The sequence below is a fragment of the Balaenoptera borealis genome (assembly GCF_965194805.1).
Source record: "Balaenoptera borealis genome assembly, chromosome: 8".
Taxonomy (NCBI): domain Eukaryota; kingdom Metazoa; phylum Chordata; class Mammalia; order Artiodactyla; family Balaenopteridae; genus Balaenoptera; species Balaenoptera borealis.
Window position 1 is genome coordinate 121,654,269 of NC_138865.1, and position 27,825 is coordinate 121,682,093.

Here is a 27,825-nt window from a genome sequence, read left to right on the forward strand (position 1 = left end):
TCTCCATCTCCCTGTATTAAAGAAATAACAACACAGCAATAGCCCTGCAAAATCATCAGAGTGGCTAAAGTGAAAGAGCGGAGAGCAATTAAGTGCTGACGAGGCTGCCAGGCACTGGGGCTGGGGGCACCTGGAGAAACGTTGGGCAGTGGTTGGTTTCATGCCTCTCCTGGAAGCAGCGACTCTCCCAGGAAGTGTGGTGACCAGGATGGGTCAGTGGCAGAGCCCATGGAGACCCTCTGGGAACCGAGGTCGGGGGGCGGTGAAGGACATGTTCTGGGCCTCCGCCTGAGCAGCAGAAAGGTTGTGACAGCTGCGTGGGTGGTCCCCAGGGAGGGAGGACGGGGAGCAGCAAGGAGAAGAGGCCAAGGGTCCCCCGAGGGTCTCCTGCTGCCCAGGCACCCCTGGGCTCCACGACCAGAGCTTCCATTTCCCGCCAGCCGACCCTAGATGGTCATCTTGCCTTGCGAGCCTCAGCTGCATCAGCTCAAGGGTAAGACGTGAGCCCTGCACACGCCGCACGGCCGTGGGCACTTCTAACAGATGTGCAAGGCAGGAGTCAGTGGGGGTTGGGGGGGAGGTGAAGACCCCCAGCTGCTGGACAGACCCCATTCTCCCTGTGGGACCTCTGGCTCCCTTTGGGACCTGGCCCGGCACTGGAGACAGCTCACTGGACCCAGGGGAAGGCGAGCTCCCTTCCAGCCCCACTGGGGACGGGTCACTGGGCCAAGCGCCTGCGTCCCTTGATGAAGGGTCAGCCGCATCTGGCGTGAATCTGGCTGACAGAGCCATTCTGTCCCCGAGGCCAGCGGGCCACTCGGGGGATAAACAGGAAGCCCCATCTCTCCCCTGCTCTGTCCGCTGGTCCTTCCCTCCTGCAGCCCGGCTCACACGCCGCGCCCGGCGCCCCTCAAGCCGCCTCAGATGCCCACGCTGGCCTCTGCTGGGGGCTTGGTCCATCCACTCCTGGGCCTGTGGAGGCCAAAAGCCCGGCGGTGAGGGCTCCCAGGAAGGTCCCAGGAGGACCAGGAGACCCCGGCCGCCCCCGCCATGCCCCCGGCCTGACCAGCACGCTCTGGGAAGGTAAGGCAGCACGACTCACCTGCAGTCGACCTCAGCACGCCTGTAGGCAGGCTGGGAGGCAGCTCCATCTCACCTACTGACCATGGAGCAGATGGGGAAACCGAGGCCCGCTGTGGCCAGAGGCTCCAGCCGTGCGAGCCAAAGCTGGGACCAGAACACCAGCTTCCCGACCCCGCTGGGGCCCTGCCTTGGACGCCACACCCAAGGCCAGCGAGGCTCCGGATCCGGGTCTCTGAGCCACCCAGGTGTGGACGGCCTGGACGGCCTGGAGGTCGCTGACCAATCCCACCAGGTGGCCAGCTCCACGCTGGGCCTGTGGGGTGGGGGTAGCCGGCCGGGGGGGGCCTGCCCTGCCCTCACGGGAGGCACCAACTCCTTCCCGAACTGACTCCTGCTGTGGTGGTGTGCTGGATGATCTCGAACAGACTCCAGGGTCGGGCGGGTTGGGGGCGGCAGGGGGGCCTCCTTGAGGATGGGGGTAGTCCTGGCCCACCCCAGGTAGACTCCCCCTCCAGCCTGGACCACAGAGTGAGCTCCACCCACCCCAGCACCCGGGAAGGGGGCCCATGGGGCAGGAAACACCCCTGACCCCTCTGCCAGCCCCCAGGACCCTCCTGGAGTCTGAGAAGGTGCCAGCCAGCACCAGCCCACCCTCCTGTGCAGCCCCTCCCCGTCCCGGACCTGCCGTGGGTTAGAGCAGGACCCTAGCCCATCTCGCGCGTCCGTCTCTGAGGCTCTGGGACCTGAGAGTGGAGGGCACCGTGGGGTTTTAGGCGACAGGCCGCGCCAGGCTGGCGTGTGGAGCCAAAGCCTCCTTTCCTTGCCCTGGTTCTGGTCTCAGCCCAGGAGGGGCTGTGGGAGGGCAGAGCTTGTCGGGAGGGGGTCCCAGAGCAGTGGGGGTCCCAGAACCAGTGGGCAGCAGCGGGGGAGCCAGGGCAGGGAAGACTGGGATGTGGGGGACCCGGGACTCCGCCCTCCCCATACCTGTAATTCCACCATTCAACCCACCATTCTATCTCTGTGCTCTGGGCATCCTTCCAGAAAGTTCCCTAACAGGCTCATGCTTTAGAGGGAGGGGTGGCCCATTAACCGTTACACAAAGTTGGCTAATTAGCTACTCCCAACCTCAGCCCGTCCCCTGGCAGGGATAGGTCTGCCCCTGGAGTGGGGGCACAGGAGGAACTGGGGGCTCACTGAGAAAAGAGAGAAAGGGGACAGCTTCTGTCCTGATCCGTCCCTGCTCACCTGAGGTGAGTCTCTTTCCTCCCTGGGCCTCAGTCTCCGCAGCCACACACAGAAGGCGCGGGGCCCAGCCAACCCTGATGTCTGCTGTTTCTTCCACCCAGGGGCACAGAGCAGATCCCTGGGCCTAGAGTTAGGGTTAGGCTTAGGGTTAGGGTTAGGGTTAAGGGTTAGGGTTAAGGGTTAGGGATAGGGTTAGGGTTAAGGGTTAGGGATAGGGTTAGGGTTAGAGTCTAGGTGATGTGGGCAGAGGGTCACCTCCTTGGTGGGAGCAAAGCCCAACCTGGCCCCTACACTCTCGAAAGTACACTCAGAGGACATACTCAGTGTATGGTTAGGGAACCCTAACCCTTCTGGACAGATGTGCCCTCGGGTGGGAGAGCCAGGGGGGCGACAGTGGGCCACGTAGGTTGGAGGGGAAGAGATGGGGGGATGCGCACCCCCCAGACCTCCTCCCGCTCAAACCAACAACGCTTGACAGCCCGGAGCCTCCTCAGCCGTCACTACCACCTCACTGGCTGGCAGCTCTCTTGACCCCATGGGACAGATGGGGAAACTGAGGCCCGGAGAAGAGAAGGCCCTGGGCTGACCCCAGCCTCATGCCTGCAAGAGACCCTCCCATGGGGGTGGGGAAGGGAGCAGTCCCTGCTGACCACTGAGACCCGCCAGAAAGGTGGGCAGACTTCCCTCCTGCTCTCGGCGGCATTCGGGGGGGCGGTGCGGATTGGAATTTCCCAAGCTGCTCCGGCCTCCCTCTTGGCCCGGACGTCCAGTTGGGTGGGGCCGGAGGGAGGTAGGGCTGAGCAGAGATGCTCAAGGCCAGAGAGTCGGAGAAGGTCCCACCTGTGGGTGGGTGAGTGCTGACCCCAGAGCAGGGCTTGGACCCGAGGACAATGGGGTTTGGGGGGCGTTGCTCACTCAGAGCCCTCAGCCAGGTGTGTCCTCAGTAGCTGCCCAGTTCCTTTGGGCACCCAGCCAACCAGCATCGCAGCAGCAGGTGTTCGGCCTGCGGGTCCCCAGCACCGCCTCAATGAGGAAATTGAGGGTCCGAGCTGGGGACTGGACCACCTGGAGGAGCTGAAGGAGTGCCCCCTTTGGCCACCTAGAGGCTCCTGCCTCCCTCCCGCAATGCCCCCCTCAGCCTCTGGAAGCCAAGGGAGGAGGGGGGCCTGGGAACACGCTTTGCCCTCCTCCGAAGAGGACCCTGGAAGTAGGACTGGGGGCTTTCGCCCCTGCTCGCACACGCCCAGGAGTAGGGGGCCCACCGCCCCACTCCTAGAGAAGGCCTGAGCCTCTGAGCTGACGTCTGCCCCTCTCCGTCACCCCCACCATGGCCACTCTAGGCCCCAGGGCCTCACAGAGCAGGCTGTCCTCAGACCACCCAGCCTCCGGCCCCATCCCCAGCTCTCTTCTGGCCGCTCCCACCCCCGGGCCCTGGCACACACATCCGAGGGTGCCGGTGCACGCCCTGGGGGTCACAGGAAGAACGGGCCCCTCTGTGGAGCCGCACTCATGTGGTCCCACCAGCTTGGTGGACCCACGGCCCTGGGAGGGCCCTGTGGGCCAGCCACGTCCTCTGTCACACACTGGGCCCAGCTGGGTCCCAGGGTCACCAGCCAGGCTGCAGCTGGGCCCAAGCACGGTCTCTGGCTGCTTCAGGGTTAGACTCTGAAGTCCCCGGGGACAGCTCCCCCACCCCTGCCCCAGCCGCTGGGCCCGGCCCCTCCCTCGGCGGCCCCCCACCGCCCCTCGGCCTCCTGTTTGTTCACTGACAGATCCCCGTTATCAGCGGACAGCACACACAGGAAGTCCGGCTGGGAAGGGCCCATCCCAATCCCGATTTACACGGGGACGGAGCATAAAAAGCCGCCCTTCCTCGCTCCGGGAGGAACCTCCCTGCCCCAAGTCCACCGTCCCCATGGCCGAGACGAGTCCACCGTCCCCATGGCCGAGGCGAGTCCACCGTCCCCATGGCCGAGACGAGTCCACCGTCCCCATGGCCGAGGCGGAGGCTCCAGCCGACGGGACAGGCAGGCGGCCTCGGGAGTTGCCTCAAGGTGGCCGGCGAGGGGTAGGGCCCAGCCCTGGCCTGAGGGGGCAGCAGTGGTGGCCATGGCCGAGCCCGGCCCGGGGCGGCACCAGGTACGGCAGGGGCGGCCTTGGAGGGCAGGGAGCGGGAAGAGCAGGACGAGCGCCCCTCTGCGGGCCCTGTGGACCGCGGGCCCCTGCAGGCTGAGCTCTGAGGGTCTGCACTCTGCTAGCTGGGGCCACCGCATCACCCCCCACTGGTGCCATCCTCACCTTGGCCAAAGGCACCCTCTGGGGGTGGCACAGTCTGGATGCCCGTCTGGCATGCCCGACCCTGACGCTTACGCTGGGCGGCCCAGCCGCTGCTGTGACCCCTGGACGGAGAAGCCAGTGCAGCGGCCTCCCTGCCCCTCGCACGCCCTCCCGAGCCCGCTCTGCTTTCCCGGGGAAGCCCCCGGGTTGGCAGTAAGGCCACCTCAGCTGGCCCCTCTTCTCTGCGACCTGCGTGTGCCGAGGGCATCATCCCCCAAGGGTGGGGGAGCACCCCGAGGGTGTCGGGGAGGGGCGCCGGTGGGGGGTGGGAACCCCAAAGCCAAATCTAGAGCCAGGAGGAGCCATGCAAGTGGGGGGCACTGAGCACAGCCCCAGGAGGAGCCCCCGTCTTCTGCCGCGCCGGCTGGGGGGCGGGCAGAGGCACAGCTTGGTCCGGTGCAGCGTGGGCGCTCTCTTGGTTCCCCTTGCGCCCTAGGGGAGCCCCCCACCCAGAGCAGCCCAGGTCCCCGAGCGGGGGGGCCCTTCCTGGCCCCTGACAGTCTTGTTGTCACGTCCACCCCAGCAGTCTGTGTGACAAACACCCGCTTTCCAGATGAGAAAGCAGGTGCTAACGGGCCGCCCAGCTTAGCCGCGGAGCGAGGACCAGCCACCCAGCTCGCCAGGCTGCCCCTTCCTCTCAGGCCTGAGGTCAAAGGGTCAAGTGACCAGCTTCAGGGCCTGGATGGGGGCAGGGAAGAGGGCAGGGCAGCTCTCCCTCCAGTCCCCCTACGCCTGGCCCGTAACTCTTTACTGCCTGGGGCTGCCTGCTTGGGTTGCGGGGGGAAGAGACACCGCCACGCCAGGGACCCCCCCCTTTCACAGTCACAGGCATCCCAGCCCCAGCCACCCCAGCCACCCTCAGGTCATCTTCCAGGGGCTGCCAGGGGCCCCCGGGCCAGGAAGGGGCTCCTGTCCAGCCTCCTGTGTCCCCTCCCTTCCTTTACCTCCTGTGCACCAAAGTAGGCCTGATCCGGATGCCCCCCGAGCTGAAGGCCCCCCTCCCCATGAACCTGCAGGATGCCCACCCAGCACCCCAGGCTTTGCAGAGCTTTCCATCCCGGGTCTCAGGACCCCCGGGCAACAGACACACCGAGGCTGAGGGTGTGGGCAGGCCTGAGAGGCCCGTTCGGCTCTGGCCATCAGAGGGGTGGGGGTCTGTAGGCCAAGTGCAGGCCGAGCTCCCACAGCCGCATGGAGGCTGGCCCTGTCCCCCTCCCCAGCCACTGGATGTCACGGTGACCAAGGCTGTGCGCTAACCCACACTGTGTCTCTGATCGGCAGACCCCGGCACAGGGGAGGAATGGGCGGCCCCCACCGCTCAGAAGAGCAGCTGCCACCAGTGTCCGGGGCATGAGGGAGACTGCTTCTCCAGGTGAGTGCCACAGGTGGTGCTCTGGGCAGCAGCAGGGGGGCCTGGCTGGGCCTGGGCACGTTTTACACACGTGCACACACACAAACACACACACACACACGCACTTAGGCGAACAGGGCCTGGGCTCCAGTTCCAGGGCAGAAACTGCCAAGAGGTGCAGGCCCAGGGTGTCATGCACACTAATGGCTGTAACAACGCTGGTGCAGAAATGACGGAGCTCCCCAGGGGAGGAGGTGGTGGGGCACGGGGCACCTGGTTCCAGCTGTGCCGGCTGCTGTCTCTCAGTGGGCACTGCTGGCCACTCCACCACATGGGGCTGCTTTAGCCCATGTTGCAAATGTGGAGAGGGAGCCTGGAGACGAGAGGAGAGGTGACTGGCCCAGGAGCCCCCAGTGGGGGACTCCTTGGAGGCCTGAGGAGCACTCAGGGGTGGTCCCAACTGTCCTGAACAAAGGGGGCACCAGGTGGGAGCGTGGCAGTCCCCCTAACCTGGCACACTGGCTGGGAGGGAGGCTTGGTGTCACACCTAGGACCCAGCTGGGCTCTGCCGAGCCCCGCCGCCACCTGTGTGATCTCTGGAAGTACCGGCTATGAGCCTGGGGATCACTGCCGTCCACCGCACGTGTGGCCGCAGGGCAGCGGTCAGCTTTAGCCAGCCCCTGGTGCCTGGGGAGCTGGCCACCCGGTTGCTATGGCCATCCCCGGGAGTCGGTGCTCAGCCTGGGGGAGTCGAGAGCTAGCTACCCGCGGCCAGCGCGGGCTCCCCATGCGGCCTCCGGGCACCTGGCTGCTGGCTCAGCCCTGCGTCCCCGCGAGCCGGCTGGGAGGGGCGGCAGCGCTCGGAGGCGGGTAGTGCGTCAGGAGACCCGGTTCCAGCTGACTCACTGCTCGGCCCCGGGGGCGCCGTCCGCCGCGGGGCCTCAGTTTCCCAACCTGCGCAATGGGGGTGGGCGGGGGTTCGGAGCCCACCCAGGGTGAGGGCGGGCCGGGAGCGGGCCGGGAGGGGCGGGGCCGGGGTTGGCGGGCGGGCGGGGCCGGGGCCCCTCTGCGCGGTGGCGACAGCGGCGCGTGCGCGCCCCGGATCGGGCGGTGAGTGCGGAGGGAGCGGGGCGCCTGGCTGGGGGCGCGGGGACGGCCGCGGGCGGGGGGGTGTTCGCCGTTCGGGCTGGGGGCGGGGGCCTCGCCGCGCGCGGAGCTGGGGGGCGACGCAGGGCGACCGCGGGGAGTCCAAAGGTGAGCGGGCCGGGAGCGCCGGGCTCTGCCGCGCGGGCACCCGACCCCCAGCCCGGCCCCGGATCTCGCGGCTGGGTCCGGAGAATGGGCCCAGCGGCCTTGGGAAAGGGCGCCCCCTGCTGGTGACAGGTGACCCGGGCCGGGCCGCGCGGGGGTCCGGGCGGGGACCCGGGCGGGGGAGGGGGGGGCGCCGCAGCCCCTCATCCCCCTATCCGGGCCCTGCGGCTCCCCCAGGGCCTGACTCAGAGCCTCGCGGGCCCCGGACCCCGCAGCCCAGGCCGGCCGTACCCTGCGGTGGCGGAGGGGGGGGAGGTGTCACTCCACCCTCGCTCCCACTCCCCACGGAGCCGGCCGTGCAGGGGGAAGGGGAGACATGGGGTGGGCGGTGGAGAGGGCGCACCCCCAGGGAATCAGTCTTGTAATCTCACTCCACCTCTCCGCATCCACCCCCGCCCATCCTAACGTCCAAAACACCCCTCACGGTGGAAGGGGGGAACTCAGGGCTATCGCCCTGCGGTGGAGTCAGGCCCCTCCCTCTGCCGACTGTCTCCCCGGGTGGGGGCAGCGAGGCGGCAGCCCGGGTCAGGTGGGAAGGAAGGTGGTGGCAGGGCTCGTGCAGACACTCAGAGGGGATGGGACATTATTGCTTATCATTCTGGAGGCACCACAGACCACCCTGCCCTGGCCCCCCCGCCCCAGCAGGGCTGTAACACCAAAGGGAAATGAGATTCTGCCAGCCCAGCACAGGCTGGTCAGCGCCATCGGCTTCCTCTGGCTTAGGGGAAAAGCGTGACTTTCAAAAATCAACTCCCTTCTTTTAAAAAGCACGATTTCCTTTCTAACCAGCTTCCGATAGGTAGGGGAGGTGCTTGGGGTGGGTGTTTGTGGAGGACAGTTACATTTGCATGAGATGCACCGCCCTCCAGGTGCCCGGTGTGGGAGAGCTCAGGGTCTGCGGAACCCCGGAAGCCCCTGCCAGCCCCTCGGCCCACCTCTGCCTTCCTGGGGCCCACTCCGCAGGGCCACCTGTCCCCACCATTTCACTTCTTGCCTGGACCACCACCAGGCCCTCTGCCTAACAGTGTGCCCCCCGCAGAGTTCATCTGCTGAGCCAGCTCTGACTGGCAGGACATGTCCCTGCTCAGAAACAGCTAAGAAGCACCCCCAACCCCCGCCCCAAAACTAAGTCCAACACCTCAGCTGCCCGCTGCAGCCTCTGCCTGCTCCGCCACCCAGCCCTCCCCTCTCAGGCCCGTGACAGAGAACAGGAGGTGCAGGAAAGCCCTCGTGCAGCTGCCTTCCTGCCCAGCCCAGGGCCACGTGGTGCCGTGGGAAGAGCATGGACCGAACACCCAGCTGAATTCCCGCATGGACCAGGCGTGGCATTGCCTCCCTCTGGGTCGGCCTGGGCGGGCATCTAGGGCTCAGTAATGCTCATGGTGGTTTATGGGACTGACCATAAACCAGAGGAGGGGCCTCCAAGACCCTAGTGGTGTCTTTGAGGAAACTGAGTCCCAGAGTCCCAGAGAGGGAGGTGACTGTACCCAGCCTCTGCTCCCCGCCCCCACCATACACACCAGTTCATCTCCTTCCTGTACCCTTTCCTTCACGGGCGGGGGGAGGGGTCCCCTGCAGGGCCGGGCTCAGCCCACCTAGGGGAAACCTCGGATGGGGCACCCGGAGCATGGGAGCAGAGAGCTCCCAGCTCCCCAGACCCTTGGCTGTGCACACGGATAGCAGCCCCGCCCCCGTCCCCTCGGCTTGTTGCAGACCATCAGTTCCCAGCTGGGGCTTCCCGGGAATCCCTCTCTGGGCCTCCCCGGCTCCCATCCACAGCCAGGGCAGGGACGGTGACCGGCTCCACTGGCGTGTGGGGTGGCTGCTCCAGTCCCCCCACCATCTGGGTGCCCAGTAGGGCCACTGTCTTGGGAGCCCTGGAGGCTGTCTGCACTACCGGTTTAGTCCCGGCAGGGGAGTGACCCCCCTCTTAAGTGCAGACCCCGGCCCCACCCTGAGGAGGACCATGGTGGCCCCTGCCCGCTGGGCACCTGCACCCCAGTGGGCCCCCAAGCCACCACGGCTGGCTCCCCGTCTGGCACGTGAGGTCACTGAAGGCCTCAAGGGCCAGCCAAGCCAGCTGGGATGGGTTCCCGCCCTGCCACTAACACCCCAATTGCAGACTGAGGTGGGGAGTACAAGCCCTGCCCTGTGGGAAGGGCACCAAACCCAGCCAGGGGACGGAGACGTGGTCCAGATGCCCGCCCTGGGCCCCCACCTTCCCCAGTGAACTTGACCAAGCCCAGTGCTGTCCAGGTGTCCCTCTCCCCAGGCGAGGGCTTCAGCGTCTGTTCCCAGACCCCGGATGTCGTGGCCCTTCTGTGGTCCCTGAGCGGGCTGTATATGGCTGGTGAGGGGCCGGTCTCCTTGTCCAGGTGGGATGGGGGTGGGGAGAGCTGGCACCGCCCGTGGAGACTCTGCCGCGGCGGTGAGAGGTCCCAACAAAGTGGACGAGCTGGGCAGGTGTCACGGAGCCAAGAGGCCAGTCTCCACGAGGGGCACGGGCTCGAGGCGGGATCTGCAGAGGGACTTACAGGGTTGTGCTGTGTGCTCCAGGCCATCCTGAGGAGAAGGCCGTTCCATCCGGAAACACAGGCCATGTGGGGCTCCCAGGAGCTGCTTCTGCTTTGGTTCCTGGTGCTGGCGGCGGGCGGCACCGAGCACGTCTACCGGCCTGGGTGAGCCGGGGCTCGGGCCTCTGGGTGCTCAGGAAGTGGGGGTGTGCGGCCGGGAGCCCTCGGCCCCTCCCCAGGGCAGCCCCAATGTTTGAGGAGCTGTGGCTTTCCTGGGCTCCTGCTGACCGTCCTTCCCATGGTGACACTGGGAAATCCCTTCCCCACTTTCCGGCTCCCTTGGGTTCTGGGGCTGGGAGGGTCACAGCCCTGGGAGCCCCCCACTGACTTTCTGGCCCCCATCACCCCATAGCCGCAGGGTGTGTGTCATCGGGGCTCCCAGGGGCCCCGTGTCCGAGTCCTTTGTGCAGCGTGTGTACCAGCCCTTCCTCACCACCTGCGATGGGTACCGAGCCTGCAGCACCTACCGGTGAGCGCCGCCTGCCGCCGCAGGGCCCCATCTGCCATGCAAAAGCCCTGGGGCCGGGAGGGCAGTGCGCCCCAGAAGGGAAACCGAGGCCCAGAGCAGTGAAAGGACTCGCCGAGGCCACGTCTGAGTGGGTGGCGGAGACTGACACCTGTTGTAACCTGGGCAGTCCCGACTCGGGAAGTTACCGCCGTGACCTCAAGTATCAGCTACTACAAGGGCATCTGGCACATCCGCTCCCCACCCTCATTTTAGAGGGGTCCCCCACCCTGTCTGCTCCCCTCCACTTTGGGGGTACTCCCACCCCCACCCAACATCGCTGGCTACAATCTCTTACCCGCTTGGCTCCCTGAAACCTTCCTTGTCCTGGCCCTGCCCTTGGGGCTCCAGAGGGCACCCCTCTCCCCATGGCAGCCCCCGACAGTTACAGATGGAGATCTTACCGCCCCCAACACCTAAGATGTCCCAGTCTGTGCCAGTGAGAGGGGCGTGCATCTCTGGTTCTCTGCTGTGGGAATGTGGCTTTAAAAGATTTTATTTTCTGTGAGGTTCTTGAAGACCTCCCTGGTGGGGGATGGGAGATGGTGTGGCAAGCCCCTTCCCCTCAGGGCCTAGATCCCCGCCCCTAGAATAGGAGGCTGTCCCCCGGGGTGCCACCTCTGCTCCACGCCAGGCTCAGCCAGGCTTCCTTCCAAGCCTCGGGGTCCTGCTCAACACGGCAGGTTGGGCCGGGGAGGTGGCTTGTGCCGTGACCCTGAGGTGCCATCCCTGGGGGAGAAGACCTCTGGGGGCACACCTGGGTGACCTTGTCCACACTGGGGGAGACGGCTCATGTGGTTCTGGAGGGCATGGGGACGGAGCCAGCCTGGAAGGCAAGCGGATGGGGAAACCTTGGCTGGGCCCCTCTGAGCTGCCCCCACCCATCCCGCAGGACCGTCTACAGGACTGCCTACCGCCGCAGCCCTGGGCCGGCCCCCGCCCGGCCTCGCTATGCCTGCTGCCCCGGCTGGAAGAGGACCAGCGGGCTGCCCGGGTCCTGTGGAGCAGGTGAGGGCCCCTAGCGCCTGGGGTCGGTTAAAGTAGAACCCAGTGAGGGAGCGGTCCACCCCGCTCTCCAGACCCGGGGCCAAGCACCAGCTGCTTGTCTCTCAAAACCTGAGTGAGCATCTCCGGCACGGCACCCCTTCCCTGGCTGCCACCCCTGCGGGGCCCTGGGGACCCTCCTGAGTTGGTGACAGGCCTCCCCACCCACCCACAGCAGTATGCCAGCCACCGTGCCAGAACGGAGGGAGCTGTGTCCAGCCCGGCCGCTGCCACTGCCCTGCAGGATGGCGGGGCGACACCTGCCAGACAGGTGAGGCTGGTTCCGCCCTCCCAGAGGGGGAGGGGCCTCCGGGCACCTCCTGTGTGTCCTGGGCAGCCCACCGATGGGTGGGTCTCGAGGGCGCTCAGGGTGGGCCCCCCTGCCTGACAACCCTTTCCCGCAGACGTGGATGAGTGCAGGGCTGGAGGGGGCGGCTGTCCCCAGCGCTGTGTCAATACCGCGGGCAGTTACTGGTGTCTGTGCCGGGAGGGGCACAGCCCATCTGTGGACGGGGCACTCTGCCTGCCCGAGAGAGGGGCCCCCAGGGTGGCCCCGAACCCCGCGACAGGTAAACTCCCCGCTTGCCCCCCTTGCTGATGCGCCTGGGGGGTGGGCAGGGAGGGCCCGGGGTGGTGGGGGTGACGGGCGCACTGGAGGGTGGATGGGTGATGGCTTCCCACGGGGACCACGGGGAGGGCCTCAACTCAGCCCCGAGTGGAAGGAGGCGCCCACGCCGGGGTCCCGTTCGTGTCCCTGCCCGGGCAGCCTGGAGACACAGCACCTCCCTCCGCTGGTGACGGGACATTATTACTTTTGGTACGCGCTGTGACACTTCAAACTCGTACCGTGAGTAATAATGCGCCGTTGGCAGCCCGGCACCGAGAGCGAGAGCGCGGCACGGACCTCAGCACGGACCACCTCAGCCCGGACCCCCTCAGCATGACGGGGACCCCAGCACCGAGGGGCGGGCGGGCGGGGTGAGGCTGCGTCTGCCCAGAGCCACCTCCCGGACCTGGAGGATGGCCTTGGTGGACGGTCAGCACCCAAGGTCGGGGGAGGACTCGCCACGACAGCTGGGGCGGGAACCCGGTGCCCAGGGCTGCGTCCCGCACCTGGAGCAGAGGCTGGAGGCCCCGCGTCGGGAGGCGAGGCCAGCCGCGGTGGGGTGCAGGGTGGGGAGCCCGGCGCCCCTGACTCGGCACCTGGCTCTCCCCAGGGGCGGACGGTGAGGTGAAGGCGGAAGTGCAGAGGCTTCAGTCCAGGGTGGACGTGCTGGAGCAGGTGAGGGCTGGGCTGGGGCCCGGGGGCCTCGGCCTGGGGGCGAGGTTCAGTGGGGGATGAGAGATGGTGTGGGAGCCACAGCCTCCTGGGCGGGAGGCTTCCCGGCTGCTGACAGCCTAGGGTGCCCTTGGCCTGCGCGCCGTGCTGGGCCGGGGCAGCGGCCGGTGTCTGGGATGCCAGGACAGGAGGGGCGGGGCCACAGAGAGCGAGGACTCAGCCCAGCCCACCCCCGCCTCTGTCCCTGCGGGGACAGAGTGCCCCTGCGGCCTTTCCACAGGGTCCTTGGCCCGAGACCCCTCAGCCGCCCCTGTCCACCCCTCCTAGCTCCTCCAACCAGGGGTCCCAGGCCTCAGGGACCATTGGCCAGGCTGGCCTGTGTGACGTCCGTCTGTGCCGCCCCCTGCCCCGGTCTCCTGGCGCAGAAGCTCCCTCTGGTGGACGTCCAGGGCCCTGCAGCTAGAACTGAGTCTGGGGGTTGGCAGTGCCCTTGCTGGCCACCCTATTGTCCTTAAATCCCTGTGGAACAGAGAGGGTAAGGGGCTGGCCCAGAGTCACACAGGCCCTTCCCCACCGGGCCCTCTGCCTGCCCCGTAGAAGCTGCAGCTCGTGCTGACCCCGCTTCACAGCCTGGCCTCGCGGGCCCTGGAGCACGGGCTCCCGGACCCGGGCAGCCTCCTGGCCCACTCCCTCCAGCAGCTGGACCGCATTGACTCTCTGAGCGAGCAGATCTCCTTCCTGGAGGAGCAGCTGGGTTCCTGTGAGTGCCGTGGTCCCTGTGACCTCCCCACCCACAGAGTCCCCCTCTGGTAGCCTAGGACCCCCGAGGCTGGGGCCGGCTCCTGCCCAGAGAGGCCAGAGGGTGCAGGGGGGGCAGCCACAGGCCAAGTGGGCAGATCTGGCTGGGCCGGAGGGTGGTGGGGAACGGAGACTGCTGACCCCAGCCCCGCCCCTTCCACCCATAGGTTCTTGCAAGAAGGAGGTGTGACAGTCCGACCCAGGCCCCCGCTCTGGCTACCAAGAGCCCGAGGACACCGACCCCACCCCGCCCTGCCCTGGGCCCTGCCCCGCCACCTCTCCGACCAGGAAGGCCCCCCTGCCCCACGTGGGGAGGTGGGAGTGCGGGCCCTCCTGTGCGAATCCAGCCCCAGCCCAGCCAGCACCCTGGCCTTGTGAGCAGAGCCCGGCCAGACCCCTGCGCCCCCCGGCCAGCTCTGCAGGCCTAGTGGGCCCACGGCTGAGGAAGGTACGAGGGCTTCCTGCCCAGGGCCTGGCGCCTGTGCTGCTCACCAGGCAGCCCTGATCATTGTCAGAATAAAATGAGACTTGAGCCGCTGTGTCCTGAACCTGACGGGCTTCCCCCTGGCCGACCACCACGTGCTGGGAGGGAGGAGGCTGCCAGCGCGCCCCCTGGGCCCTCCCAGGCAGGGTCGGGGTGCCCCCTCTCCAAAAGGGGCTGGAGCAGGTGGTTTCGTGAAGGTGACGCTGGCCACAGGGACAGCCCCCGCCTCCCCGCCCCCCCCCCCAAGCTGGCCCCACCCCTAGCCAGCAGCCAAAGAGCAAATCTTCAGCCTCCTTCCCAAGTGCCTGCCTGATCCCTGGGCATGCCTGCCACCCCTAGTGGAAGAAAGTATTATAGGATGACCGTGGGCCCAGGCCCTGGCAGGGGGCACCCCCAAGGGCGGAGGATGGCGCTCCCACACTCCTCCTGGGGGGGACGTGGCGAGGGCAGCCCTGCCTGCCCTGAGTGACCACAACTCACCAGGTACTTCCCAGAGTTCGTTTATAAAAAACAATGACGAGCGCAGTACCAATTCAGCAGACTTGCTCCCCAAGGCCGGTGGGAGCCACAGACCCTGCTTTCTGGGTCCCCTGAGGCCCAGGTGGCATGAGACCAGGTGTCCTGGCCCCCCAGAGCCCCGCCTCTCCCTGAGAGCCTGATGCAGGCCGTGGCTGGGACCCCGGATCCAGCCTCTGCGCCCCCCAAGCCCAGGCAGGAGAGTGGGGGCGGGGCAGATTGGCCCCGCCCCATCAACCCATCGGGGCCCAGGCCCACTCCCACACCGGACCCCGGAGGCACAAGGGTGGGTGAGGCCCTGCCTTCAGAGCTTGGGGGGGCTCCAGGTGACTCTCCTTTGCAGGGACATCAGGGGCCTGGACCCGAGGCCAGTGACAGGAAGGGGTCCCTTGCTTCCAGGGCCTGAGGAAAGCTGGGGGAGCCGCGGGAGGGGACACAGTGATACTTGGTGGGCAGGGGTCCCTCTGTCCATCGTCTAGCCAGGTCCTGCCCCGCCCCAGGCCTCGGCTACTGGGATGCCTGGGCATCGGGCCCTGCGGGGGCCCCATTCTCCTGGGGGAGCTGGGATACGTGGAAGAAGGTGGTCCTCATGGCCTGCTGGCAGGTGTCCAAGAGCTCGGGGACGTCGGCGATAGTGAGGCCAGCGGTGGGGATGGCGTCCAGCACCTCCACCTTGACGGTTCCTGGTGGGGTGGGGGGGCGTCAGCAGCCTGAGGGGCTCTCCGGGGGGGGCCCCTCCCCGGGGGGGCCCCTCCCCTCCTCGGCTGCCCACCAGCCTCCCCCGCAGAGCCTCCCAAGGGGCTGGGCCGGGCTCTTCCCCGGACACCCTGGTCCCGGGTGGTTGGCTTCTAATTGAGAATAACCGACACAGTCGTACACACGAGTCCCAAGTATGTTCTCAGTGGGTGTGGGCAAGTGTGTGCTCCCCCATGAGGACCACCCAGGGTCCAGACGTTTCCTCCCCCAGAAGGTACCCACCCTCCCTTCCACTCCCACCCTCCACAGTGGTTCAGGCGGCCTCGGGGTCTCAGATGTGGGCGGAGGCAGCTTCTATCTTGGACCCCACTTCCCACCTGGGCACCAGGTGCCCTTGTGCAGGGTCTGGAGGGAAGGGCGGAGGGAGGTCCCAAGCTCCATGGCCGGGGGGCAAGGGGGTGCCCGGGAGGCTGCTGCCCCTGAGAGGCCTGGATGCGCTAGCTCAGAAGCCCACCCTGGCACAGGAAGGGGCCACCTCAAGGCCCCCGAGCCGTGTGCACGGCCCGGGCCTGTGTGTATGAACTTGGGCACCCAGCCCACCTTCTGGGCACCTCGGCCTCCCCACAGCCCAAGGCTGAGACTCTAGACCCTTCCCTCCCTCCCTTCTTCCTTCCCCAAGCGGTCTCTGAGTAGCAGGGGTCTGTAGTGACCACCCAGAAACGGGAACTGTTCTCTTAGGGGCGCGGGTGTCGCAGTGACTGAGAACAGGCGGGCCGGCGGGTGCACAGGTTGGGGGTACCTGGGGTGAAGAGCTTCGTCTTGTAGTTGTAGAAGGAGGAGAAGCTGGAGTAAACCACGGGGATGATGGGCACCTGGGGACGGCAGATGTGGCAGCCTGAGGATGGACCGGAGCCCTCCCCCAGCCCAGCCTGATCCCCAAGGATGAGCTCTGGGGAGAGGCCTGCCTGGCCGCCAGCCTGCCCCCACCTTGGGGCTGTTCCCAGGAGTCCCTGTGGCCACATCCTGCCCCAGGGTGCTTCCACACACTGACCCCTGGGCCTCCACGCCCTGGGTGGCCCAGAGTCCATAAACTCATCCTGCACATCACCATTCAAGCATTCCCTTCTCCAGGAAGACTTCCTGGGTTGGCACGTCTCCATCTGATGCACATCTGCATTCCCCACGGGGTCCTAAGATTACCCAGGGCCCTGTCCCGTTTAGCCAGAGGAGGTAACTGAGGTCTTTCTGCCCACCCCTCCCTTCCCAACCTCTCCCCCATCCCAGGGAAGATGGGGGCAGCTCCAGCCAGGGGAGGGGGCAGGGTATTCCTGGAAGACACCAGCATCAAGTCCAATGGTGACCGCAATGGTGATGCCAATGTCGGAAATGGCACCTGGGGGTAATCATCAACCCGGGGCGGGAGAGAGGGGTGACAGCAAACGATGTCCGGTCTCCTGGCTGACACTCGCTGCCCCCGGCCCCCCAAAGCTCCTTCGGTATCTCATCTCTCCTCTTCCACGACCCCTTCTCCACCGGCGAAGGGAAGTGACCTCAGTCCCAGGCCTGTGGCGGGGGTGTCCTCCTCCTCTTGCTTGGGCAGGACTGGGGTCAGAGCCCAGGCTCACGCCCCCATCCCCACACGCCCACCGCCAGCTCGGGGCCCCTCCACCCCACGCTCCAGCTCCCACACCCGCCTGGCGCTGGCTGGGAGCTTCTGGAAGGAGGGCTCTCCCGTCCTTGCTCAGGGCCACCAGGGGGTGCTAGAGGCCACCTGTCACAGGTGAAGGACAGGAGAAAAGCAAACCCCTGCCCAGCTGCCCCCCTGACTCCGATCAGGCAGGATGAAAGTCCCCTCCCCTGACCCCAGACGATGGCTGCCTTCCCCTACACAAGTCCCCCAGCACAGGACCGGGGTGAGACAGGGCACCCCTCACCTACCAGGAGACCCCACCCCATGGATGGATGTGCCCCAGCCTCTCCTGCCATCACCCCAGACCCCAGGACACCTCTAGGACAAACTGCATCCCTAGAAGTCAAGGACCAGAAAAACATCTAGCCCCGTGGAGGGCTCCCAGCTCACCTATCCCGGCCCATCGCCAGCTCCGGCCCGACCCTGCCTCACGCCGCAGGCCCCGCTCCCCCTGAGCCACTGCCCACTCCCCTGCCCAGCTGGGGGTGCTGGGGGCCTGAGCCTGGCACAGCCTTCCCGAGACAGCTCAGCCAGCAGGCCTCCTGCCTCCGCCTTGATGCCAACCCCAGCCTCCCTCCGCAGGTCCCTCGCCTGGCCAGCTAGAAAGCGGGGTGCTGGGGCTCCAGGCACAGGTTCGGTGGTGGCGAGCATCACTGTAGCTGGCGCTGGGCCTGATCAGGTGCCAGCCTTAGCGCTCAGCGCGGGTAAAGCGGCCCTGCCCTCCTTAGCGGGTCAGGGCCAGGTGCTGGGGGCGGGGAGGCCCCGCCGCCTGCCCAGCGGGAGGCGGTCCGTGAGCGCCAGTGGCCTCGGCCTGGCCAGGAGGTCACCTTCAGCCTTAAGCCAACCTGGACGCGCTTCCCACCCCTGGCTGCGGCCCTGACGTACCTGGGCCTGGATGGCCAGGTAGAAGGCACCTTTCTTGAAAGGCAGCAGATCCCCATTGTCATTCCGCGTGCCCTCGGGGTAGATCCACACTTTGAGCTGTTGGAGAGACAGGAGGCGGGTCGGGGGGCTGCCCCTGGGGGGCCACCCAGCCCCAAGGAGCCCCACTGCTCAGCGGAGAACACCACCGCTACCACCACTGACAGCCGAGGCGCCGCGCCTGGCTTTTCTGTCTGTGGTTTACGGACACGCACCGATGATGCGTTTTCTTCTGCCAAAGGGAGTCACACGCGCGGGCTGTCCTGACAGCACAGAAGGGTTCACACCGCCAAGCAGGCCCCGAGCCCCAGGCGCTCACCTTCTCCCTGACCATGCGCTCGCCCACATCAGAGATCACGGTCATGGCCATCCTGGAGCGCTGCCGGTTGATGAAGAGAACGCCGCCCAGGTACATGATAAGGCCCACGGGCCCCAGGAAGAGCAGCTCGCGCTTGGCAATCTGCACGCAGCGATCAGGGAGGACCTCCATGAGGCCTGAGCCCAGGTCGGGGGCCGGGGGAGACAGAGACAGAGCCCAGCCTCAGAGCCTCCCCGAGGAGGAGCGAGCTGGCCCTCGGCCTCGGCCGCCAAGAGGCCTGGGCCAAGTCACGCCTTCCCGCTGGCTACCTGGGCATCCCCTGGCCTCTGAGCCTCAGTTTCCCCTGCAGAGGGAAGGTGCTGAAGCAGGGCTCCCGTGCCCGGCGCCTTGTCTCCCGTTACCAGCCGGAGGCCTGTGTCTGCAGGGGGGCACAGGTCCCCGGTCCGCATCTGCCCCCTCACCTGCCAGCTCTTCCGGGCCCAGCCCCCACCAACTGAAGCAGCATACCCCACCTCCCCCTCCCCACCCAGGCAACTGGGAAGGGCCGGCCCTCCCGCCAAACCCTCCGCAGCCGGCCTACCCATCATGTCCAAGATGCTCTGGTGGTTGGAAATGATGACACAGGGGCGGTCCTCCTCCAGCTTCTGGCGGCCCTTTACCTCAAAGCGAAGACCGTACAAGTACTTGAAGGACCGGATGAACCAACTGATGATGCTGAGGGGGGAGACGGGCCGTGAGCAGAGGCCAGCGCCCACCTTGTAACTCAGGCTCCGCCCGCAGACCTGGCCAGGGTCATCCCGGTGCAGGACCAGAGACAGACACAGCACGGGGACCCGCCGCCCGCCCTGGCAGGCTGGCCGCTGACCCTGAGCTCGCCTTCCCCTCGGAGAACCTTCAGGTCCTGTCCCTCAACCCCTCAACGGGATGGCGAGTGCCTCCCTGTCCCCCTGCTACCCCAGCCGGCGAGGGTAAGGTCACACAGGAGCAAGGCCTCGGGGGCCCGGACGCCCGGCAGGGGGGAGGGCGCCTCCTTCCGCGTCTGCGTTCCCAGGCCTGCACCTGCCACCCAGCCCTCACCCCACACCCCTGCTCGTCACCACAAGCGGGGGGGGGGGGGGGTGCCCAGCTGGACGGGGCTGAAGGCCGAGAGCCCCCGGGGCCGGGCTGGCTCCGTTCTCAGACGTGTCAGCGACCGAAGGACCCGACACGGAGAGGCCCCTGCGGAGGAGGCTGGGCCCCCACCCACGGGAAGTGACCGTCCCCTCAAGGCAGAGCCACACCGGGAAGAAAGCGGGGGCACCAAGCGGAGACCTTGTAAAGGAGCTGGAGGTTGCTTCCAGTCTCCACCGCCGGGGAGACCAGCCCGGCCGGGCATCCCTCCTCCCCTGCGCCCCACAGAGCAGCGCCCCAGCCCCCTTCACAGACACACCCACGGTCACCTGAGGATGGCAGCAGAGCCAGGATGTGTGTGCGCCCCGCTCCCAGCAGGAGGCTGCCCTGGGCACTCGTGACCTTGAGGGGCCTGGCCCAGCAGCACTCGACAGGCAGGCACGACCAGGCATGTCCCTGGGAACGGTGTCTGCAGGTGGCTGGCCGGCAGGGAGAAGGGTGGCCCTGGCCCCCTGCTCTGTGGGAACACTGCACACACTTGGCAAGCAAGGGACAGGTGCCCGTGAGGGGTCAGCCTGCTCGGGGTGACGGAGCCCGAGGCTTGAGGTCACTCCTCTGCAACTCAGGCAGGTCCCCTGGGTCCTTCCCATCCGTGGGTGGCAGGGGGCTGAGGGTGGGCCCCAGTGGCCCAAGGGTTCCTGACCCAGAACTGTTCCGCTTCTCCCAGAAGATTTGTGCGCGCGCGCACACACACACACACCCACACCAGGGTCATTTGATCTCCCCACGGTCCTGACCGGAAGGGAGGGATTTCCCACTTTATCCAGAAGGGCCTGGGCTCAGAGCTGGCCCTCAATAGAGCAGAGACTCAGAGCTGGGCCCCTGACCCAAAGCCACACTCAGGTCTTTAAAACTGTGGTAAAATACACACGACATAAAATTTACCACCTTAACTCGTTTTAAGTTCAGTGGCATTAAGTGTACTCACATTGTTGTGCAACCGTCCCCCCCATCTGGGACTCTTTCATCTTCCCAGACTGCCACTCTGTCCCCATTAAACACTCACTTCCCCCGCCCCCCCTCCCCAGCCCCGGGCCCCACTGTCCACTTTCTGTCTCTATGGATCTGTCTCCTCTAGGCCCTCACATGAGTGGACCCTGTCGGATTTTCTTCTTCGTGTCTGAAAGGCAGACTCGTATCCAGCTCACAAAGCCTAACTCCCCACGTTATCTCGTGGTGCAGATGGGGAAACTGAGGCTCCAGGAAGCAGCTGACCCTGGGCTGCTCTCACAATCAGACCGGCCTGCCTTCCCCGGATCTGGAAGCCAGGCCTTCTTCCTTAGCTTTGTAAGCCTCAGCCAGCTCGAGCCAGACCTTCCCGTTTGTCCCCATCCGGCTCAGGGGTTGCCAGGCTGGACACTCTCGGGAGAGCTGACTGGCGGTCTCAGCTGGGGAGCCTCGGGCATCTCAGCTGCAAAACACAGCTTCTCGGGTCATCTTGAGGGTTGAAGGGCACAGGGAGAGGGCCTGTGTGTCCAATAACACGGGGAAAACGCAATCTCACTGGCAAAGAAATGCAGGCTGAAACAAGAAACCCCGTCTTCATGTCTTCATCCTTCAGATCGGCAGATGAAAGCCTGATAACAGGAGGTGTTGGCCTGGTGTTAGGAAATGGCCCAAGGGCTGCTGGCAGAAGTCGGAGGCCACAGAGGTTTCTGGATGGCAGGTTAGCAGCACTTGGCAAAAGCCCTTAACAAGCCTATTCCCTTTGAGCTGCAATCCTCTTCCGGCCATGGATCCTAAAGCAGTTGTGAGGCAGGCATAGGCACGGTCTGAATTAGCAAAATCTGAAAACACCTCAACGTCCCCCGTGGGGAGAGGTAAAATAAACGGGGCTGCGGCAGAGGAAAATAGCAAAGATCTGTATTTATTTGCTGCCAGGGCTGTTCCCTTGACTTCTAATAACTACATATCGTTTCCATTTCCCTCCCAGGCCACATCTGGAAGGGACAGTGTTTCTCTCTGGTAGTGGCATCTGCTGGCTCCATTTTTCTTCTTTTTTAAAAATTGGGGTGAAATACACATAAAATTGATCATTTTAAACCATTTGTCAGTGTCCGGTTCAGGGGCACAGGTACATTCACATTGCTCCGCAGCCATCCCCAACCATCCGTCTCCAGAACTTTTCTATATTTTCTTTTTGTATCTAATTTAAGGGATCAGTTGTATATGGGTAGGTTTTTGATTTTGTTTTGTTTGAACTATGAAAGATGCTGTGTATAAGACTCAGCTGAGCAGGGGCTCTCTGCAGCTGCTCTGCTGCTTGTTTCCCGCCTCGCCCACTCCGGCTGGGAGCCCAGGCCAAGGCAGAGCCCCCGCACCAAAGGCTCCAGGACGGACAGACAGGCCCAGGGCTGCCCCACAAGCTGCAGCAGACGGAGGCGCCCATGGCAACTCTCCACACATTTACAAATAATTGCTCTCAGACAAACTAAAAGATACAGCCGCCGGGTGAGTACAGGAAGCTGGGAAAGAAAGGCGCATCTCGGGAGTGGAAAGAGGCAACGGATGTTCCTCAAGGGGAGGGGACCGGTCACTCCCAGCAGGCGGCATGCACGTGGGTGCCCACTTTTCCTTCTCCTAATGTCCCATGTTTTCAAGGTTTTCTGTAAAAGTGGTGGGAAAGTATCTATTATCATTTTAATAGTGCTTCCTTGAAGAAGGAAGCAGACCGAGCTTTGCAGAGGCCCCTCCAGTGCCCAGGCAGGGAGAGCCGGTCTGTCCTGGCCTGGAGCTCAGCATGCTTCCAACCACGGGGACAGACACCCCACAGCCACGCCCGGCATCTCCTGATCGCTGCATGCCACGCCTGCGCCTAGAACAGGCGTGAACTGTCCTGTTTCGGTCAGACAATAACCCCACAAGGTCGTACACTCATTACACCCAGGTGAGGAAGTCAAGGCTCAGCAGAGCTAAGTGACTTGCCCAAAGTCACACAGCAGGGAGGCCAGGATGGGCCGGAGCCCACCTCGAAACCTGACTTTTGAAAAATGTGTGAAAAATGTCAAGCAGAGGGCCTGCTGGAGCTGGAGTGACGGCTCCAGGATTGCCAGGTGGAGTCTCGAGCTCCTTTTGAGGCCTCCCCCTCCTCCCCTGGGGGGCTCTATGGCCCCCACCCCACCCCAGCAGGGCTGCAAGTGGCTGTGTCATCCCCTCCCAGCAGGAAGCTCAAAGCAGCCACCTTCCCCGGGCTGCCCTGCCTGCCCAGCCCAGGCCTCATCCTGAGCGCCGACACCCCCTGTGCCCCAACACCCACCTGACCCCAGCGCCCCACCCCTCGGCCGCAGGAGGCCCGGAGCTGCTCCCTCCTCTCCCCTACGGGGAGCAGGGCAGGAGTCACGGGTGCACGCCAGGGATGTGCCCGCCCCACACCCTCCAGCCCTGAACCCCACGTCCTGCCTCCCCTGGGGGTGGAGCTAAGGTTGCCTGAAGCCCAGGTGGCCCAGGGCTGGGTTGAGTGCATGGCCAAGGTTTCAGAAGCACTGCTGACAGCTGCCAGGTAGGTGATTGGTGCCAGCTTTCCGTAGCAAGGCAGGTGGCCCCCAGGACAGGTTCCTTCCAAGTGCCCTTAAGCAGAGGGGATCTCCTGGCCCTTCCTGGGTCTTTCTCAGAAGCCCTCCACTTAACCCTGACCGGGGCCGCCAGCCTAGAAGTGAGCGTCATAAGCGCTGCAGATTTTGGGGGGCCTGAGGCCGACCTCCTGTGCTCGCCCGAGGACACCTGGGCCCGGCCCAAGCTCAGGGTCAGACAGACCCTGACTCCCTCTCACCAGCTGCGACCTTGGGCAATGGACTTCACCTCCCTAAACTTCCGTTTCCACTCGTGAAATGGGAAGGGTGTGGAGGGACTGAGCGAGATGAGGCTGGAACACCCGAGGGAGCCCTCCGCAAACAGCAGCTGTGTCGGCGACGACACGGAACAGAAGAATCCAAAGTAAATGAAAGCAAGAGGATCCCCCCCGACCCCCGGCCGGCAGCTGCTCCAGGCGGCTGGGAAGCAGTTCAAGGTCAGGTCTGAGCTACCTGCTGACCTCTGCCCTCAGCCCCTGGACTCGGCGTAGGTGGCTCTGGGGAGACCTGGCAGCGGTTTCGGCCGAGAGGCGCCAGACCTCAGCCAGACCCCACGGGCTTTGCCCCGGAAAGGGAGGGGCTTGATGGGGTTTGTTCAGGGCGGCCCTGCCAGGAGGGCAGCACACACAGCCGTTGATCTGCTCAGGGGACGGGAGGTCCTGGGAGGGCCGCCTGGCAGAGCAGCAGTGTTTTCCAAGTGTCATGTGAGCTGGAGCACAGAGGGGGCCTGGAGCTGGGGGCTCCAGCCTGTTCAGGTGCCCAGAGGTGTTAAGAGGGGCCTGGAGGGAGGCGGGGCCGTGAGCAGAGTGTCCGGGGCTCTCGGGAGCTCTGCTTCCTGGGCCCGCAGCAGTACACCCAGAGGGGAGGCTCTGCCCCTCACTATCCCACCACAAGCAAAGCCAGGGCAGACCTTCTTGCGAGACCAGGGCCCCAGGCCGGCCCCCAGGTGCTGCGGCTCCCCGACAGCGCTGTGTCTGCCTCCACGCATACCCCAGGGCCATGCAGTGCTGGCAGTGCTGGGTTCAAACCCTGACCGGCATCGACAAGCCACCCGCCCCTGGCTGCAGTGATGCTCGTCCTCGATGTTTCGAGTGGGGGGGGGGGCGGGGGGGGCGGCGGCTCCATCTGCCCTGCCCCCCACCCCACCCCGCAGCCTAGCTACACCCCCCCGGTCCCGGCCACTAGGATGGACGCAGAAGTGGGCAGTTCAGTCCCCAGAGGTCCTGCCGTAACAGTGGCATGCTGGACCCCGAGAATGGGAGACCACAGGCCAGAGGAGCCGGCAGCTTTCTGTGGCCCCAGGCTGCCCGCCCTGGTCGCCTGTGATGCATGAAAAAGTAAACTCTCCGGGTTAAGCCGCTGTTGTTAGGTTTCCTGATCCTGCAGGGAACCCAATTCTAACACACACCGCTTCCCTGGGCCTCGCTCTCTTCTCTGTCGAATGGGTGTAATAAGGGCATGTGCCCCTGGGACGAGGAAACAGGACCTGCTACTCCAGCCTCACCCTGAACACGGGACCCTGCCACTCTGGGAGGGGTCCCTGGCCTCAGCCCACAGCCTGGTCAGAACAGAGCCTGCCTCTGCTTCTCAGTTCCCAGCACCGCCCTGCACACTCAGAGCTCGCAAGTAAATGGCAAAGGCCTCCTTGGGTGCTCACCCAGAGCCCCATCATGGGGAGGGGCAGCTGCTCACGGGGAACACGGGAAAGTGAGGGGGCAGGCGGAGTGGGGCTGCCCCTCCTGGAACTCAGGGATTCCCCCGAGCCTGGCCTACAGCCCCAAAGCAGCCATGGCGCTGCCCCCAGCCCCTAATGCTGTGAGAGACAGAGGAAAAATGAAAAGCGTGCACTGTGGAGTCACTCTCAGTGGGTCTGCAGCCCGGGGCCCCCGTGTCCTAGCTCTGGGATCCCGCCAGCCATCTCCCCACTCCCCGCCTTGGAGGCCTGAGTTTCAAGCTGCTGCTCTGCAGACTCATCTGTAAAATGGAACACGTAATAATCCCTGTCCCCAAGCTTGAGGCATCCGCGGCGCACGGTGCGTGCTCAGGAGATGGAAGCAGAGGCTGGTGTCGAGGATGGTGGGCAGAGTCCTTCCGGAAGTTAGGGTGGGACTGGAGCGGGGAGCCAGCCAGGCACCCACGGTGCTCAGTGGTCCCAGCCCAGGAGGGGCCTGAAGCCTGTCCACACAGCACCCCAACCTCCACTTCCGTCCTCCTGGGCCCTGTCCCTGGACCTGCTACCTAGAGGTACAGGGCACCTCCTCATCCTCTGCATTTCCCAGGCCCCCACAGATGCACGCCTTGGGGAACTCGTGTTCACAAGGCACCCTGTCCCTACCCCCTCTCTTGGCCATCACTGGGGAGACTTGGGGGTCATCACTGTGACCCACCTCGTGGGACCTGGGGGTGCAGGGGAAGGAGGCTGTGGGCTCCCAGGCCCGCCCCTCTCTGGGGAGGACACAGCACCTCTGCTATGTCCTGGACTGGTCCCTCTGCAGAGCCTGAGTCAGGGGCTGCCCTGGGGAGGGAAGGGCAGCAGGAAGCTCCCTCCTGAGCACCATCAGGGCCTCCAGGGTCCTGAAGAGGATGCCCCAGTTGGCCAGAATCTTGGGGGAGGCTGGGGGCCAAGCCCGGCTCTGGGCTGAGGGGAGCGGGCCAGCAGACGCTGGAGGGCCGGGCTGGGCAGGGTGGGGCCGGAGCGCCAAGTGCTGGTCAGGCTGGCCTGCCAATCCAGCCACCGCGTCACAAAGGGCAGCTGGTGACTTCTGATCTGACGCCAGGAAGCAGCTTTGAAGCCCAGGCCTGGAAGAGCAAGTTGGGCCTTTGAAAGACAAGGAAGCGCCTTTGAAAGACAAGAGGCCACCTGATAATACTGAGCCAGGGAGGGGGAGGGTCACCTCCAGGAACGCCTGTCACCTGCTGAAAACCTGCTCCAGCCTTGCTTCCCACCCGAGCCCAGGACAGCACCCCCTCCAGGGAGCCCACCGGCCCTTGCTACCTGAAGCCACCCCCTCCCCCTGCCCCTCCAGGCCGGTCCCCAGCAGGTCCTGAATGGAGACTCTGGCTGTGAGCCCACTGCCTGCAGGGGATCCTCAATCTCAGGCCAGGCCCTCAGAGATATATTTCTGGAAACAGGCCCTCCCCACCCCAGAGGGTTGGCTGCTTGAGAAGACAGCTGGAAGGGCAACAAGTGGGCCGCCCCTGGGATCTGGGCTCCCTGGGACGCTGGCCTGGGCCATTTTGGGGGGGTACTAGAGACCCATGGCCCATCCACCAGGCTCCCCCGCTCCTACTCCACACTCCCACTCCTGGTGTCACAGGAGCCACAAACCCCTGAAAACAGGGCCCGGAGGACCCACTGAGTGTGGGCCAGTCCCGGCAGGATCAGCCCGCCCAGATGAACAAGGACAGGGACGGCAGAAAGCCAGGAACCCTCACCCACTGCCCTGTAAGCACGTGGGTGGCGAGGGCCTCGGGGACCACAGTATGCCCACACCAGGCCACAGCCAAGGGCCATCATTGCAAAAGCCGGTGAGGAACGCCAGCAACAGCCCCTCCCAATCGGAAACTGGGAGAAAGGGCAAGGAGCCCCCTCTCAAGCCACCGTGCCCCCGCCCAGCCTCTGACCCAGAGAGGCCCCCCGACTCTTCTGCTCAGCCCAGCCTGACCCCTCACCCCAGCAACTCCTAGCTCCCCAGCTCTGGAGGGCGTCCCAGCCGCCACCCGTTCTTCCCGCCCAGAAGCCGGACCCCAAGGACTCCCGGCCCACCCTCCCCCGCGGAGCCACCACACCTTCCTAAGCGGAAGGAAAGGGAAGGGGAACCGGCCTGGTGCGCGAGCACCGGTGCGCTCATCGCCCGCGGCAGGTGGGCGCGAGGGGGTGGCGGAGAGAAGACGAGGAACGCCCCAGGCCCCGAGCGGAGGCGGGTCCGGGCGGGGCGGGGCGGGGCGGGGCACGGCGGGCGGCCCACCTCCCCGCGGGGAAGCAGGACCGAGCCTCTGCCCGCTTGGCCCGGCCGCGTTCCTCTCGGGGCCGCCCGCACCCCGCACTCCCTGCGCGGCGCCGAGGGCGAGACCTGTTTAAACCCCTCCGTGCCTGCCCCTGGCCGGGGCCCCGGGGCAAGGGCGCGGGGACACTGTGACGCCGGCTCCGGGGACCCCGGCCCACCCTCGGCCGCCTCCCCAGCCGCGCTCTCCGACCCGCTCTCCCCTCGGCCGCTCCGAGAGCCCGGGAGAGGCGCGGGCAGGGCAGGAAGGAGGGAAAGGACACGGGAAAGTTAGGGAAGCGGAAGCGGGCGGCGGCGCGGCGCTGCCCCCGCCTCGGTGTCTCTCCCCACCCCGCCCGGCCCCCTTGCCTCATGTTCTCCACCGTCCGACCGCCGTGGCGCAGCAGGCAGACGACCACGGCCACCGCGGAGACCGTGAAGCAGAGCACGCAGTACAGGCCGATCTTGGCGTAGAACTTGGCGGAGCGGCTCAGCTGCAGCAGCAGCAGCGCCAGCAGCAGCGCCGCGGTCAGCCACGGCCAGAGCTCCATGGCCGCACCCCGGGCCCCGACGGCGCGAGCCTCCGGCTCCCTGCCCGGGCTCCGGCCGCGTGCTGGCGGCGGCAGCCCCTCCTCCTCGCCCTGACCCGCCCGCGCCCCTTATGGCGAGGGCGGGGGGCGGGGGGGGGGAGCGAGGGGGCGGGGCGGCCGGGGTGGCGAGCGGAGCTCGAGTGAGTAAGAGGCTAGGTGCGCCCCGCCCGCGACGTCCACACCCGCCGCTGGGTCACCGGCCCGGCGCCGCCCCCGCCCCGCCCCGCCCGCGACACTGCCCTTGCCCTGCCGCCAGGTCTCTGGCCCTGCGCCCCTCCCCAGCCCCCGCATCCCCGCAGCGGGTCGCCTGGGCCGTGGCACCCCGCAGGTCCCCACCGCCGGGCCGCCTTCCCCCCACCCG

At 66.1% G+C, this 27,825-nt stretch overlaps 2 protein-coding genes across 24 annotated transcripts; one reads left to right on the forward strand and one right to left on the reverse strand.

The window, feature by feature from the left end:
• The first annotated feature begins 4,227 nt into the window (after positions 1 to 4,227).
• On the forward strand, positions 4,228 to 14,058 carry EGFL7 (EGF like domain multiple 7). Of its 22 annotated transcripts, none has more exons than XM_082402076.1 (10): positions 4,238 to 4,467; positions 5,947 to 6,037; positions 9,450 to 9,677; positions 9,884 to 10,005; positions 10,253 to 10,369; positions 11,298 to 11,413; positions 11,625 to 11,720; positions 11,854 to 12,018; positions 12,667 to 12,731; positions 13,694 to 14,058. In XM_082402076.1, the coding sequence occupies exons 4-10, from the start codon at positions 9,926 to 9,928 to the stop codon at positions 13,952 to 13,954; spliced, it is 900 nt and encodes a 299-aa protein (XP_082258202.1). In that variant the 5' UTR covers positions 4,238 to 4,467; positions 5,947 to 6,037; positions 9,450 to 9,677; positions 9,884 to 9,925; the 3' UTR covers positions 13,955 to 14,058. The 22 variants fall into 22 exon arrangements, 20 of the variants coding, with proteins under 20 accessions (XP_082258195.1, XP_082258198.1, XP_082258196.1 ...); XM_082402063.1 differs by lacking the exon at positions 9,450 to 9,677 and adding an exon at positions 13,326 to 13,488 and having other exon boundaries at positions 4,239 to 4,467; positions 13,694 to 13,803; XM_082402075.1 differs by lacking the exon at positions 9,450 to 9,677.
• Positions 14,059 to 14,494: 436 nt separating this feature from the next.
• On the reverse strand, positions 14,495 to 27,600 carry AGPAT2 (1-acylglycerol-3-phosphate O-acyltransferase 2). 2 transcript variants are annotated; one of them, XM_082402510.1, is made up of 6 exons: positions 27,244 to 27,585; positions 18,733 to 18,866; positions 18,153 to 18,328; positions 17,798 to 17,893; positions 16,022 to 16,094; positions 14,495 to 15,209 (listed from the first exon to the last, which is right to left on the reverse strand). In XM_082402510.1, exons 1-6 carry the CDS (start codon positions 27,423 to 27,425, stop codon positions 15,034 to 15,036), a joined length of 837 nt encoding a protein of 278 aa, XP_082258636.1. In that variant the 5' UTR covers positions 27,426 to 27,585; the 3' UTR covers positions 14,495 to 15,033. The 2 variants fall into 2 exon arrangements, with proteins under 2 accessions (XP_082258636.1, XP_082258637.1); XM_082402511.1 differs by lacking the exon at positions 16,022 to 16,094 and having other exon boundaries at positions 27,244 to 27,600.
• Positions 27,601 to 27,825: the final 225 nt, after the last annotated feature.

Excerpts from the sequence above, each read along its gene's own strand:
- EGFL7 (XM_082402062.1), top strand. The coding sequence starts at position 4,270 with ATGGCCGAGGCGAGTCCACCGTCCCCATGGCCGAGACGAGTCCACCGT. Across the intron at positions 4,468-5,946 it reads CCGGCCCGGGGCGGCACCAG|ACCCCGGCACAGGGGAGGAA; the intron begins GTACGGCAGGGG and ends TCTGATCGGCAG. Across the intron at positions 11,721-11,853 it reads GGGCGACACCTGCCAGACAG|ACGTGGATGAGTGCAGGGCT; the intron begins GTGAGGCTGGTT and ends CCTTTCCCGCAG.
- AGPAT2 (XM_082402510.1), bottom strand. The coding sequence starts at position 27,425 with ATGGAGCTCTGGCCGTGGCTGACCGCGGCGCTGCTGCTGGCGCTGCTG. Across the intron at positions 18,329-18,732 it reads GAGCATCTTGGACATGATGG|GCCTCATGGAGGTCCTCCCT; the intron begins GTAGGCCGGCTG and ends ACCTGGGCTCAG. Across the intron at positions 16,095-17,797 it reads ACCTGGCCATCCAGGCCCAG|GTGCCCATCATCCCCGTGGT; the intron begins GTACGTCAGGGC and ends TGCCGTCCCCAG.